The sequence below is a fragment of the Oryzias latipes genome, chromosome 16 (assembly GCF_053564925.1).
Source record: "Oryzias latipes strain Hd-rR chromosome 16, Olatipes_Hd-rR_3.1".
NCBI lineage: Eukaryota > Metazoa > Chordata > Actinopteri > Beloniformes > Adrianichthyidae > Oryzias > Oryzias latipes.
Window position 1 is genome coordinate 15,978,089 of NC_136252.1, and position 12,524 is coordinate 15,990,612.

The following is a 12,524-nucleotide window of genomic DNA, read 5'->3' on the forward strand; positions in this document are numbered from 1 at the left end:
CCTATGCACAACCACCAGTGTGGAGAATACTATACATAAACATGACCCAACTCACTTGCCTGCTGTGCACATATTCGTACTGAAGCAAATGTACACATAGAATGTAAACACTGCGTTGGCAAAAGTGCAGCCTACTTACAACCGCCAACACAAGCATGGGATAATATTAGCTGTCTGTGAAACGGCAGTTCATATTTTTAAAATGCAAACTCGGGGTCGTGAACTGCTGCATAAAAGACCTTCACATTTATGGGTTCGAGCCGTGCGCCTCTAAATATACGCCGATGTCTATCTTCAGGGCTGGATACGTGCCTGCAGGTATTTTTTGGTGAGTCTTTACAGGTTTTTGTTTAGCGGCCTTGGTGCCAAGAGGTTAGTAGGATACTGCTTTGAATTTCTGGGTATTTTGACCAACGAAAGTTGACTTTCTAAGAACAGAGGAACATATTTAGATCTTAGTAGGTGAAACATCTAATGCAGTCATGACACCTAGCAGCTTACTAAACGGCTTAGTTATTGAGTGTAAACGGAGGTAGGGTGAACTTTAACTGCTGGTTCAAACAGAAATTGCCTCTTATTTTTTTTAGGGGTCCCCAGAATCGAAAATCCCTTCAATGGACACTTTGGTAAATGGTGATGGTAAAAAGCGTACACTTATATAGCGCTTTTCTACCTTCTTCGAACGCCAAAAGCGCTTTACAGTCACAGACCCATTCACACACACATTCACTCCCTGGTGGCGGCTCTGCTGCTGAACACTGGCGCCAACCTTCCACCAAAGGCAAGGTGGGGTTCAGTGTCTTGCCCAAGGACTCTTCGACACATGGGCGGGCAAGGCGGAATCGAACCCGCAATGTTATAATCGGAGGTCGACCGCCCTTCTACTGCACCACGGCTGCCCCCTCATGTATACTTTGGTTAGCATGAAGAATTTACTGTGCTTGGTTACTTTGATTTTAACATAAAGGTACATATTTTATCACCGCTCTAGTGACTGCACCAACACCCTTTGCTTGACCTTTCAGATTTCTTTAAACATCTCGTGTTCCTTCCCTGGCGCTCGTTGGTGTTGCTTACCGAGTTTATATGTGGGTTAAGATGAGATCTGTGCTAAATCTGTCCCCGCAGAACATGGACCTCAACTTCCTCTCCTCTTGTCATCTGTTTCTTCTTCCATCATCAAGTTTCTCCTCCCTTTTCCTTCTGTTGTACTTTTCCACTAACCTTCATCCTTGTGGTCTTCTTCATCCACAGGCTCTGAACTGTCCATTGGATTCTGAAACTGATCCAACCAGACAAATTGCCCAAAAGTTCTGAGGAACGCTAAACATGGCTGTGGCCAGATGTCCAGATTATTTCCTGCATCATCCAAATTATCAGGTAAATGACTGCTTTGTGTTATGTCCACATGAAAAACAGCAACTTTGGTAACTTTTGACTGAAACTACAGTTAGTGATTTCTGATTTTTGAAGTCTATTGATGTTTCTCCTTACCATAAACTTGCTATATTTGAGAGATTTTACTACACACATCTTAAAAGTGCAATGTTTTGAGTGTAAAGCTTTGTTCACATTGCCCTCGGCAATGTGCCTTCAAGCTGCCACTTCCAACGAAAACTCTATGTAAATGTGCATTAACAAACGCTTCAGGCTTCTGCATTCAAAACTCTCACATCCCAATCAAAGTCGGATTTGGCAAAGAAGCATGGATGGCGTCCCTTTTAAATTCATGAAGTTCCAACTGTTTAGAAATTGATCATGTAGGCGAAACTAATCATTGTGGTTTGTGCCCAAATGGAATTTAAGTGACACCAAACAGTCTGGAACAAGACTTGCAGCATTTGCACCGCTTCAACATTTAGCACCAAGCATCTTCCAACTGTGGGTGGTGGACATGTGCTATTAAACAGAAGAAAAATATAAAGAAGAAGCCCCTCCTGCTTTTCCAGTGTGAACACCATGGGTTAAAAGCACATTCAAGAACCTGAGTTGATGGCGTTCTTGAATGCACGTCACATCCGTATTTGTAGCTTTTGAGTTCGGAGACGTAAAAATAATTTGGTTAACAGTTACTACTAAACTATCCAAAGAACTGTTGATTTTTAGAAAGTGGTTTGACTTGAACCTACTTTAGTCTTTGAAGCTGTTCTTATAAAACCAACCATTCTGACCAGCCTTAAGAGACTTTATGAAAGAAATCTTTGAAGAAGACTCGAATTGATTTAATTAAAATTAAGCTGAAAGATTGATCAGACATTGTGTAAAATGCTTTAAAAGCTTTGTAACCAGAAATAAATTTGAACAATTGACATAAATTGTAAATAAGGCATGGGTAATCTTCAGAAAGAAAAGAAGAATTGGAGTTAGAGAACCCACGTTCAGCAAATGTTGGTATTTAAGGAGAAATAGATTTACATGGAAAGAATGGGGGCATGCTTGGTTTCAGCCTGTTATTTTAAAATAGTTGTTGGCAGAGTATTACTGTCGGAAAGTTGGATTGTATGTGGCCTCGCAGTGTGATCAAGCAGAAACAGACCTGCTACTTTCACACCACAAAGCTCATATTTTGGAAGTAGTTTGCATTTGTGTAGCAAAGGCAATTTAAAATGTGCAAAAAAAAAGGAGAAATATCTACATAAACAAAAAAAACTTAAAAATTCAATTTAATTGACTTGCAGATTATTTTAATCAAGAAGCTTGATAATGTCACAAAAACATTCCAGAGAAATTCCTCTGAGAGCATTGAAAGACTGCTGATGAGACGATAACGGATGAGCCGTTTATTTTTGACACTCCCTCCTGCCTCTCTGGTTTTTGTCTCTTGTGTTTGTTTAGGAACATTTGGAAAAAGTGATGCAAGGTTTACATGTTGCCGTGCAGATTTATTTCTGTGTCAAAAGATTGCGTAAAAGAGAATTGTTGCAAGATTTCACTTTTTGATCTCTTACTTATGACATTTGGAGCTTCTTCTTTTGCGTGTGTTTTAAAAGATTTGATCTGGTTGAGACTTAAACATTTCGCTCTTTTCATCACAACATTGTCCTTAATTATTTGTCCACAGAATGTTTGAGAAAAAGCTGAAGGAACTGCACACGGCCGGCAATCTCTGCTTGTGTACACACACAAATGCCCAGCAGTACACGTGCACCGAAACACTCACCTGACTGTTTGCAAAGCACTCGGCGAGAACACACGTACCTTGACTGGCTGAATGAGAAAATTCATTCACTGCGAAATCTTTGATAAAGCTGCAGCGGCACCGCAGAACACAGTTAAGCAGCTATAATATTCATTGGAAAGTGGAGGGGTTGGTTTACCCCTAAAGCTTTGCTTGCTGCAAAATCATCGCTGGTGAATGATTGCAGTGTCTAAATTTACAGCAAACCTAATTTTTATTTTCTTTATTCATTAATCTTCTAAACCCGTTTTGTCCCTTTCGGGGTCAGGGGGCTGTTGGAGCTTATCCCAACCACTTGAGGGCGAAAGCAGGGGACATCCTGGTTAGGTTGCCACCAATCACACACCCATGCACACTCACATTCACACCTAGGGTCAATTTAGAGTAACAGGTTGACCTATGAAGCATTTTTTTGGGACGGTGGGAGGAAGCCGGAGTCCCTGGAGAAAACCCACGTATGCACGGGGGGAACATGCAACTTCCACACAGAAAGGTCCCCACTGGTGTTCTGTTTCAGGTCCCCCAGCCGCAATGTTATTTATTTTTTGGTGGTATTGAATCTAGAACCTTTGGAGTACATTTTAAACAATTTTGGCCTTCGTTTGTTTATTTCAGGTTAAACTTGACTCAATTGCACGTTGAACTGCTACATAAATGCCCTCAAAAATTATTTAATCCATCAGACAGCTTCTCAACACTCCCAGTTTGCAGAGGGAAAACTGGAGTTAACATATTCAGTACACCATATAAGTCCACCCCTACACTATGTAGTGAAATGTGTTGCATTGTCCATCAGAGTACAGTAAGTAAAGTTTTTTCATTATTTTTTTCTATATAGAAATTTGGTATAGGATTATTTAAAGACCCACTCTGATGAAAATGTACTTTTTGGCTGTTTTAACATGCTCTTTTTGCCTATATCTGATAATGAGGAAAAAATTAAGCTTAAAATTGCATTCCTGAGTATTTCTTTATTCAAATCCTTGTGAATCGGGAGCAGAGAGATAAAGAGAGTTTGTTATGTAGAAAATATGGTGGGCGGGCCTCAAGCTCCCTGCTCCTTTGCATCCACTTGTAAATGACTAGATCCATGTTTTCCTTGTCTGAGCTAGGATCTGGTTCAGAACTATACAGCTGGATAGCTCCAACATTGCCCGACATTTCTGTTGCTCCGATAATGTTATGTTGGGGGGGTGAGGGTAGCTAGCAGGATAAAGTGTAAACGTAGAGCTCTCAGTAACAGGTAAGGTAATGGGGGGGGGGGGGGGGGGGGGGTTGTTTCGCACCAACGGTCCTGCCCACATCTCTAAGGTTAATTTCTAATGAACTATCACTGCTCTGCAGAAACTATGTCCTAGAAAACGACAGAATCACGATTAAAACAAAATGGCCCAAAAGATGATCAGAGTGGGTCTTTTTGTTTTAAAAAGAATGACAGTGAGGTGAATAACAAGCTAATTTGTAGGGCTGGATGATGCATTTATTGATTCCCGCATTTCCTCATTACTCCATTTTAAAGAAAAAATAAGAACAGTTTTGAACCGGTATGGTATGACTGTTAAATTAAGAGATGCCATTAATTCGTTTTTAACCACAGCAGCAGTATAAATGATACATTTATCACATATCAATTCTTTGTTTTTTCGAAAAACAACAGAAATTATGTTTTTTTTTTCTTAAATACAATCTGGCTTATGAGTCACAGAACCTGGAGACTTATTAGAAAAGGATCTTCCTTTTGTTGGTACAAAATGCCAGCTTCTCTTTGCTGAACTCTGTTGTTGCATTCAATCAAGATATAAACAAGGAGCCTGAAGAATCCCTTTAGATGAAATTCAGCTGCTCCTTGTTAGGCTAAAGCTTTCAGTAAGGTTAGAAGCAAGGTCAAACGTCTTTAGCCCGAGTCTGACCTCCTCTGCTGGCCCAGCAATGCCATGCATCTGAGTTGTTGTTTTTGTCCTCGTGTCTGAGTCGCTTTCTGGGCTTTAACCTTGTCTCTGGCCTTTTGCTGACCTCTTTTAAAAGGCTGAACCTTCAACCCCTCAACTCTCGTTTGAACCTCCTTTCAACTTTGTGAATTTTAAAGGGTTCTTGCATGCTCCTTGTCAAGAGCTGGCTCACCCTTACTCCTGCTTTGACCCCTCTTGTTAAGGGGGTTTTGAGCCACAAAAGTTGGCTCTTTATGCTGGCAGACCAAGGTAGCGGTTGCTGTAAAGGCCGTGTCATACGGTGAACATGCACATTTTCCACATAAGATTCATCATGATACATGTGTGATTTACGTAATTCATAAATGTTTCTCACGCTCGTCATTCGTCCATGTCCGTCGAGGGCTTCTGCTGGCGGGTCTTTACTTTAAGACCAGCCTTTTCCCAACAGCACCCGTCCTGGCTGCTGTTGGGCGAAGGCGGATACACCCTGGACAGTCTGTCGCATCGCTCATTGAGCTGGAGCAGTCACAATCACTATAACGGATCCCGGAAAGCGAGATGGCGGCAGACAGAAACCCACTGCATGATGGGGAGCCAGCCTGCTCGGGCCTCATGAACTTGATGATATTTTTCTTGTTTTCATGGAGGCAATAATAAAAAAGGTCCCCAGATTTTATTTTTTGTTTTGATTTTTACCCTAATTGGTTAATGCGGGACAACAAGCCTTCAAACTTAGTCAGAGAGAGAACACAAATGCAGAGAACACATTTGCTAACTTTACTTTTGACAACATCAAAATCCAGCCTTGGGTGCATGTAACCCTTGTGCTATCCTAGGCACTTTAACATTGGGAGTTGGGTCATCTAGACCCACTATGGATTTCTCTGGGAGGATTGGGAGGGTGATTGACAACCCAGTGTGCTGCCATGGAGGAAGGTCACACGTGGAGGGTAAGACACAGAGGCTTATTAGTCAAGTCTTTTATAGAGACAGTTGGAAATTCAGGGTATGATTGGCTGGTGTTGGTTTCCCTTTATTTTTCAACCTTTTAGTTCCACTACAATCAACTTTTGATCTATTTTCTAACCATTCCTATTGGGCTTTTAAGATTATGCTGGTTTTAACAAGAAGCCAAAAAACCTGTCGTTTTCTAGCCCTTGTGTTATCTTGTGGGGTCCAGATGACCCCACTCCCAACGCTAACGTGCCTGGAGGCACCTTAACGTTAACATCTAGACCCACTAGACAGTGCGCTGAACCTTTTTTCTTCAATGACTTGTGAACCTCACTGGTGTCCATGAAATCTTTCCACCTTCATCCACCTTTGTCATGGTGGGAATAACACGCCAATGCAAGGGTGGGGTCATCTAAGATAGCACAAGGGTTAAAACACGTGCGGTCAAACGAAGGAATGGGCCATCTTCTCTTCTTTCACAACTGAGTTTGTACACGCTGTACAGGGCAGATCAGGGAGCTTGTGCAATGCGCATGTGCTTTGTGACATCACAAAAACTCTTTAATTCAAAAAGAGCGTCTTTGTGACACTTAATTGACACTGATCTAAAAGGAGAAATTCTCAGAAATTAAAAACGAAAAGATTTTTATTAAATTAGGTCTCTTTCATTAGAAAAATGCCACATGTACATGTCAAAAACTCCCAAAAAAACCACAAGTTACATCGGAGGGGGACTTAATTATTCGCACAATAAACGCATGAATAATTTCTTACATCTTGTTAGAAATTAAGAGCTAATGTTCCTTTTTGTGTTAATTCAGAGTGATTTTATTTCAGTCAAGTCTAAAGCACCCAAGTGGATCACTCATCTATTCACTGATGTAATCAGCCTTTACAGTCTAACTCTTGATCTGTTGTAAAAGCGTTCCCAGTGCTCTTTAAATTATGATTATGCTGTTTTTAGGCAGAATCTTAAAAGGTGTCGTTTTATAGGTCATAGTTTCTGCAGCACTGGAGTACTCCGCCCTGCATTCCAACAAAAGTGGCGAGCAATGTTGGAGCTATCCACTCATCCAGTTATCAGTTAGATGCCAGCTCAGATGAGGAAAATGAAGATGGACACAGATCCAGTTGTCTACAATTTGCTGTACCCTAATGGAGGGGAGCAGTGAGCTTGTGGCCTGCCGTTGCAGGTCGTACATCACACCTACAAGCTTTTTCCAACTGCATTTTTTGTCGTCTGCTCCTGATTCACAATGGTTGGAATACAGAAATCTTCAGAAATGCAATTTTAAGCTTAACTTTTGTTATGTTTATGTCCTCCATCATGAAAAAGAACGGCCACAAGAACATGTTAAAAACACCAAAAGTGGGTCTTTAAAGGATGATGGGCAATGATTGAAAATGAAAGTATGTATTATTTTTTGCAATTTAAAATGACTTTGCAAAACCAAATCAATAATGTACATATTTATGTGTTGTAATAATGCATTCATAAACAAACTGTATTTCAGACTGGACAATCTTTATCAGATCTCTAAATCTAAATGTTCTTCTTTTCCATCAGTATATTTCAGTATGTTTAAGCTGAAAAAAGCAACAACCAGTGTGTAGTAAAATGCTAAAAATGGTTTTGTTTTCTAACAGCAAAACTCTTTATATAAGAACACCTTTGTCTCGCTCTGGCTTTTAATATGAACCTTCTTTACGCACGACTTTCCCATTTTTCATTTGATTCTAAAATGACATTGACAGCGTGTTGACAGCCATCATGACGCCTAACCTCTTTTAGGCTGGCTCACGTTGCAGGCCGCCTGTTTCAATTGACTGACTGCATCAGCCTCACTGCCCTATCAACATGTGGCAACTATTACTAACTAGTCAACTAAAATGCAGAAGTCTTGTCAAAGAGGTGTTTTTATATAAATAAATGTAAAATCTGTGAAATAAGGGGGAACTTATCATTATCTCATCTTATCTATCTTTTAAAAGAGAGCAGCATTACTGCTTCAGACACGCCTATTGTCAAACGTCGTTCCGGCACCGACTTGTGTTTTGGAAAAGGTTTAGAAATTCAACCAAAAATCTGATATAATGTCCCCTGGCATGTTAAAAATCTGTCAATAAAGACTAAAATACCATCCATAGAGGTCAAATGTTGAACCTTTAAGTGAACACAAACTAACCAATTAATTTAACCACGAAAGACTAACGAAGGTCAAACTAGAGAAAAAACACTGAAAGAATTTGGTAAAAACAAAAACACGAAGCTACATAAACTGATGCAAATGAACACTAAAACAGTCTGCATTTGCAAAATCTTCTTTTTATGTAACTAGTATATGTTGGAATTGACCAAATTCCTAAGATATATGTATATCAAAAAATAAAAAGTGTTTACCAACAAATATTTCGGCACACATGATGTGTTTTGCACGTTTTACCATCTGTAGAAGAAAAACAAGAAAAAAAAGGTTCACTTTTACTGACTTACTTGTGTTTTGATTCTTCAAAATGACACTTTGATTAAAAAAAAAAATTTGCAACATACAAATACTGTGAATTGCATGTTATGAGCAAAGAGTGTAATCTTCTTTTTGGGCAGATTTTCTTAAATGCATTAATGTTTTGGTCGAGCAAAAAAGCAATTTTGCAAAGGGGAAAAACTTTTGCAATAAAGCCTAATATCTTTATTGTCTGCCATTGCCTTAAATGGGGCAGAACAAGGAACTGCACCAACTGTCATTACTGCAGCAGAGGAGCTCTGCTCTGCACACCCTCGCACACGTGCACATCGTGATGTTTGTGCGAACATGCTAGTCTGTTCCGGTACGTTCAGTTCCTGATCTGGAGAAGTCCAGGACGCACACACACAGACTCACATACCGCTCAACATGTTTGCCCCTTAAAATCTGCAAGATCAAGAAATGCATTAAACTAGTTTATAAAAATGTTCTAACCCCCCCTCTGGATTGAGTTTCACATGGTCAAGTCAGGACACTGTGGAGGAATAGTTTCTTGAGTAATGCACACTAGACTAGATCATGTTTAATTTTATTTTTGTGATGAAGTCATGTTTGCATACCCTATATAAGAGGAAAAAAAATGCTTTTTTTAAAATATTTTAATGTTTAAAGGACTTGCATCGTTTTAGCTCTCTAATTTAAACACCCCTTTAGCAAAAATTAGCACTTGAAGTTTTAATAAGTGTAGTTGAGTATAAGTATACTATAGACCATTTACATGTAGTAAAAAAGCAGAAAACTTCTTTAGATTAAATTGGAGCATTTGAAGCCACTAGTTTATAAAAAGTAAACTTCGAGTACATTGCCTAATTTTTACTAAAGACTAAGAATACTTGTGTACTTGTAGTACACTTTCAGTGGACTACTTTTTGCAAAGGGTTGGCTACATAGTTTAAGTTTGGACATTTAAAACACAGTTTTTGCAGGTGAAATGTCTAAATAAAAAAATTAAAGAGAAGTTTGACATTTTGAGCCAAATTTAACTAAAGTGTTGACTTTTCAGCCGTCTGCATAACAGGTCTTTATGTTTCTCTTACCCTTTTTGCCTCTCTTTACCTCAGCAGGACAATATAGACCGGTCCTCCAGCCACAGACAGGCTGATCTCATTCGTCCAAGCTTCCAGCAGTCGGCCGACCAGAGTTCTCCAAGCCATCAAGGTTAGCCGTCTGCTTTCAAATGCCTGTTATTTGACTTTCCACCATTGACTGGTTTGTTCAGACACTGTTTCCACATGAAGGATGAGGAGCCTGCTCTTCCCATTTCAAGTGTATGTTAGTTGGTTTAGTGCAGAGCTGAAGCTAAAAAGTGGTTCCCCCTCCTCCTCTGTGCTAAGGGGTCTAGGGTTGATAATCTATATTTGGCTCTCTGCTGTTGTAAACAATTCAGCTGTTCAAAGGTTGATCTGCATGGACACAAGGTGCCATCATAATTATGCGGCCTGTGTAATTGTGGAGGGCTCATCCATAGCAAACGGAGCATGAGATTTAGGCACAATATTGGCTCAGCATGGGAGGTAAGGGCGGGTCTGCGAGGACTTGCCCCTGAATGAGAACGCTTGGCTCTGGCATGGGAAGTAAATGGAGCAGAAATTATATCGTCATTTTTTCTAAGATCATACAGAATGGACGGAGCTCAGAGGAAGATGAACTGATGGGATTTTATATTTGAATTTGTGTCTGATTTTGAAAAAGTGTTTGTTTACTTTTTTTGTTGTACTATGGAGTTAATCTTATTATTTGTGACTGTTTACTTTTTAAAAATCTTATAATGACTTTAAAACACCCTATGGGTTATGAAGACAAATACTGAACCCATTTTGTGTTTATGCAATAAATAATGAAACAAACTATTGGCTTCACTCACTACAGTCTGCCATTCTAAAGCTAAAATGATTGCTTTAAATGTTAAAACTTTTACCACTTTTCTGATTTACCACTAGAGAAGTGGTAAATTAGGTTTTGAAGAACCAATTCGAAATTCCCACTACAGTGGTGCCCAGTTGGTTGTAGATTACTGTCAGGAAGGATCTTGGGGACCAACCCAAAAACGACAGACCCAGGAATGTAACTTAATATTTATTGGGCTGAGGAGACTGGGGAGCTGGAGCTTGCAGTACTCGGAATAGGCACCAGAGGGCGTTGCAAGAGATGGGAGCCGCCAGCAGGCTGAGAGGAGAGTCGAAAAACAGTCACTTAGGGAGAAGCGAGAGGGGGGGTGAAGCGTGGAAACCTTGAATGAAGAAGTCCTCTAGAGGCCAGAGCCGGGAATGAGAGATTCTTGGGATGGATCCGACTTGGAATAGCAGTCTTGTGGAGAAAGACACGGAGTGAGAGCGTCGGCTGACGAGCAGGCAGAATGCTTGGTCTCTGGAAGCGTGACAGGTAAGTAGTTGTTCGGCTTGAGGACCTGGAGCGTTAACATTGACAGGGCGTAAGGTTAATAACTTGAACTTCAGCTCAAATCACAACAACGAGGCTGGTAGTCAGGCAAAAAGGCTAGACGTTCCGGCAATAACTGAGACTACGTGGCAGGCTTAAATACTGAGGCGTACAGGTGAGGAGAATCAGACCTGATGAGCGGCCGCTGAGAGGGAGGGGCAGCGGCAGTCATGACAGTACCCCTCCCTCAACGACCGGCACCTGACGGTCGGGCAGGCTGGTCAGGATGCTCACTATGAAACTGGGCAACAAGATCAGGGTCAAGGATGAACCGAGCAGGAACCCAGGAACGTTCCTCAGGACCATAACCCTCCCAATCTACTAGGTACTGTAGGCCACGTCCACGGCGGCGAGAACGAAGCAGGCGCCTCACTGTATAAGCAGGACCCCCATCAATGAATCGAGCCGGTGGCGGGGCCTCAGCAGGAGGGACAAGAGGGCTGGTCTTGACAGGTTTCACCATGGAAGTGTGGAAGGTAGGGTGTATACGGAGAGTCCTGGGTAGACGCAGGCGAACTGCCACCGGATTGACCACTTTGGAGATGGGAAAGGGACCAACAAACCGTGGAGCCAGTTTTCTGTTCTCCACACGAAGAGGCAGGTTAGTGGTAGAAAGCCAAACCCTTTGACCCACTTGATAGGAGGGAGCAGGAATCCTCCGTCGGTTTGCGGTGGTGCGGTAGGTCTCCACGGTCCGTAGGAGAGTCTGCCGGGCCCTGCGCCAGGCCTGCTGACATCTGCGAACGGACGCATGGGCAGATGGCACAGAAACCTCCCCCTCCTGGGAAGCAAAGAGAGGGGGCTGGTAGCCAAACACCACCTGGAAGGGGGACAACCCTGTGGCAGACGAAGGAAGCGTATTATGTGCATACTCAACCCAGACCAGATTGCGGGACCAAGATGCAGGCTCGCGGCTACAGAGAAGACGGAGGCCGGTCTCCAACTGTTGGTTGAGCCGTTCTGATTGGCCATTGGATTGTGGGTGAAAACCAGAGGACAGACTCACAGAGACTCCAAGCAACCGGCAGAACTCCGCCCAGAACTTAGCAGTGAATTGGGGTCCCCGGTCTGAGACAATATCTCTGGGAAGGCCATGGAGATGAATGACGTTGTTGAGTAGGACCTCAGCAGTCTCCTTGGCCGTGGGGAGCTTGGGTAGAGCAACAAAATGAACCATTTTAGAAAAACGGTCTACTACCGTAAGGATCACTGTCTTGCCCTCAGATGGTGGAAGTCCTGTGACGAAGTCCAGGGAGATGTGGGACCAGGGCCTTCTAGGGACGGACAGAGGCTGCAGAAATCCAGCAGGTGGGGACGTAGTTACTTTGACCTGGGCACATTCTGGACAAGCAGAGACATATTCTTTGATGTCCTTCCTCATGTTGGGCCACCAAAAGCGCTGTCCAATGATGGAGAGTGTTCTTCTCTGTCCAGGATGGCAAAACATACGTGAGGTGTGAAACCATTGAATAACCCTGGCTCTGAGATCTACAGGTA

General features: G+C 41.9%; 1 protein-coding gene across 4 annotated transcripts in view; it reads left to right on the forward strand.

The window, feature by feature from the left end:
- Positions 1-12,524, forward strand: part of grb10b (growth factor receptor-bound protein 10b) — a 98,309-nt gene that overhangs the window by 20,549 nt on the left and 65,236 nt on the right. For 3 of the 4 annotated variants that reach the window (XR_013648326.1, XM_011485038.4, XM_011485039.4), the window contains exons 2-3: positions 1,255-1,380; positions 9,650-9,746. Coding sequence is in view for 3 of the 4 variants with exons in the window: in XM_011485038.4 (XP_011483340.1) it covers positions 1,330-1,380; positions 9,650-9,746 (148 nt within the window). In the remaining variant the exon portion in view is untranslated. The remainder of the gene's footprint in view (positions 1-1,254; positions 1,381-9,649; positions 9,747-12,524) is intronic. The other variant, XM_011485040.4, reaches the window with a different exon arrangement.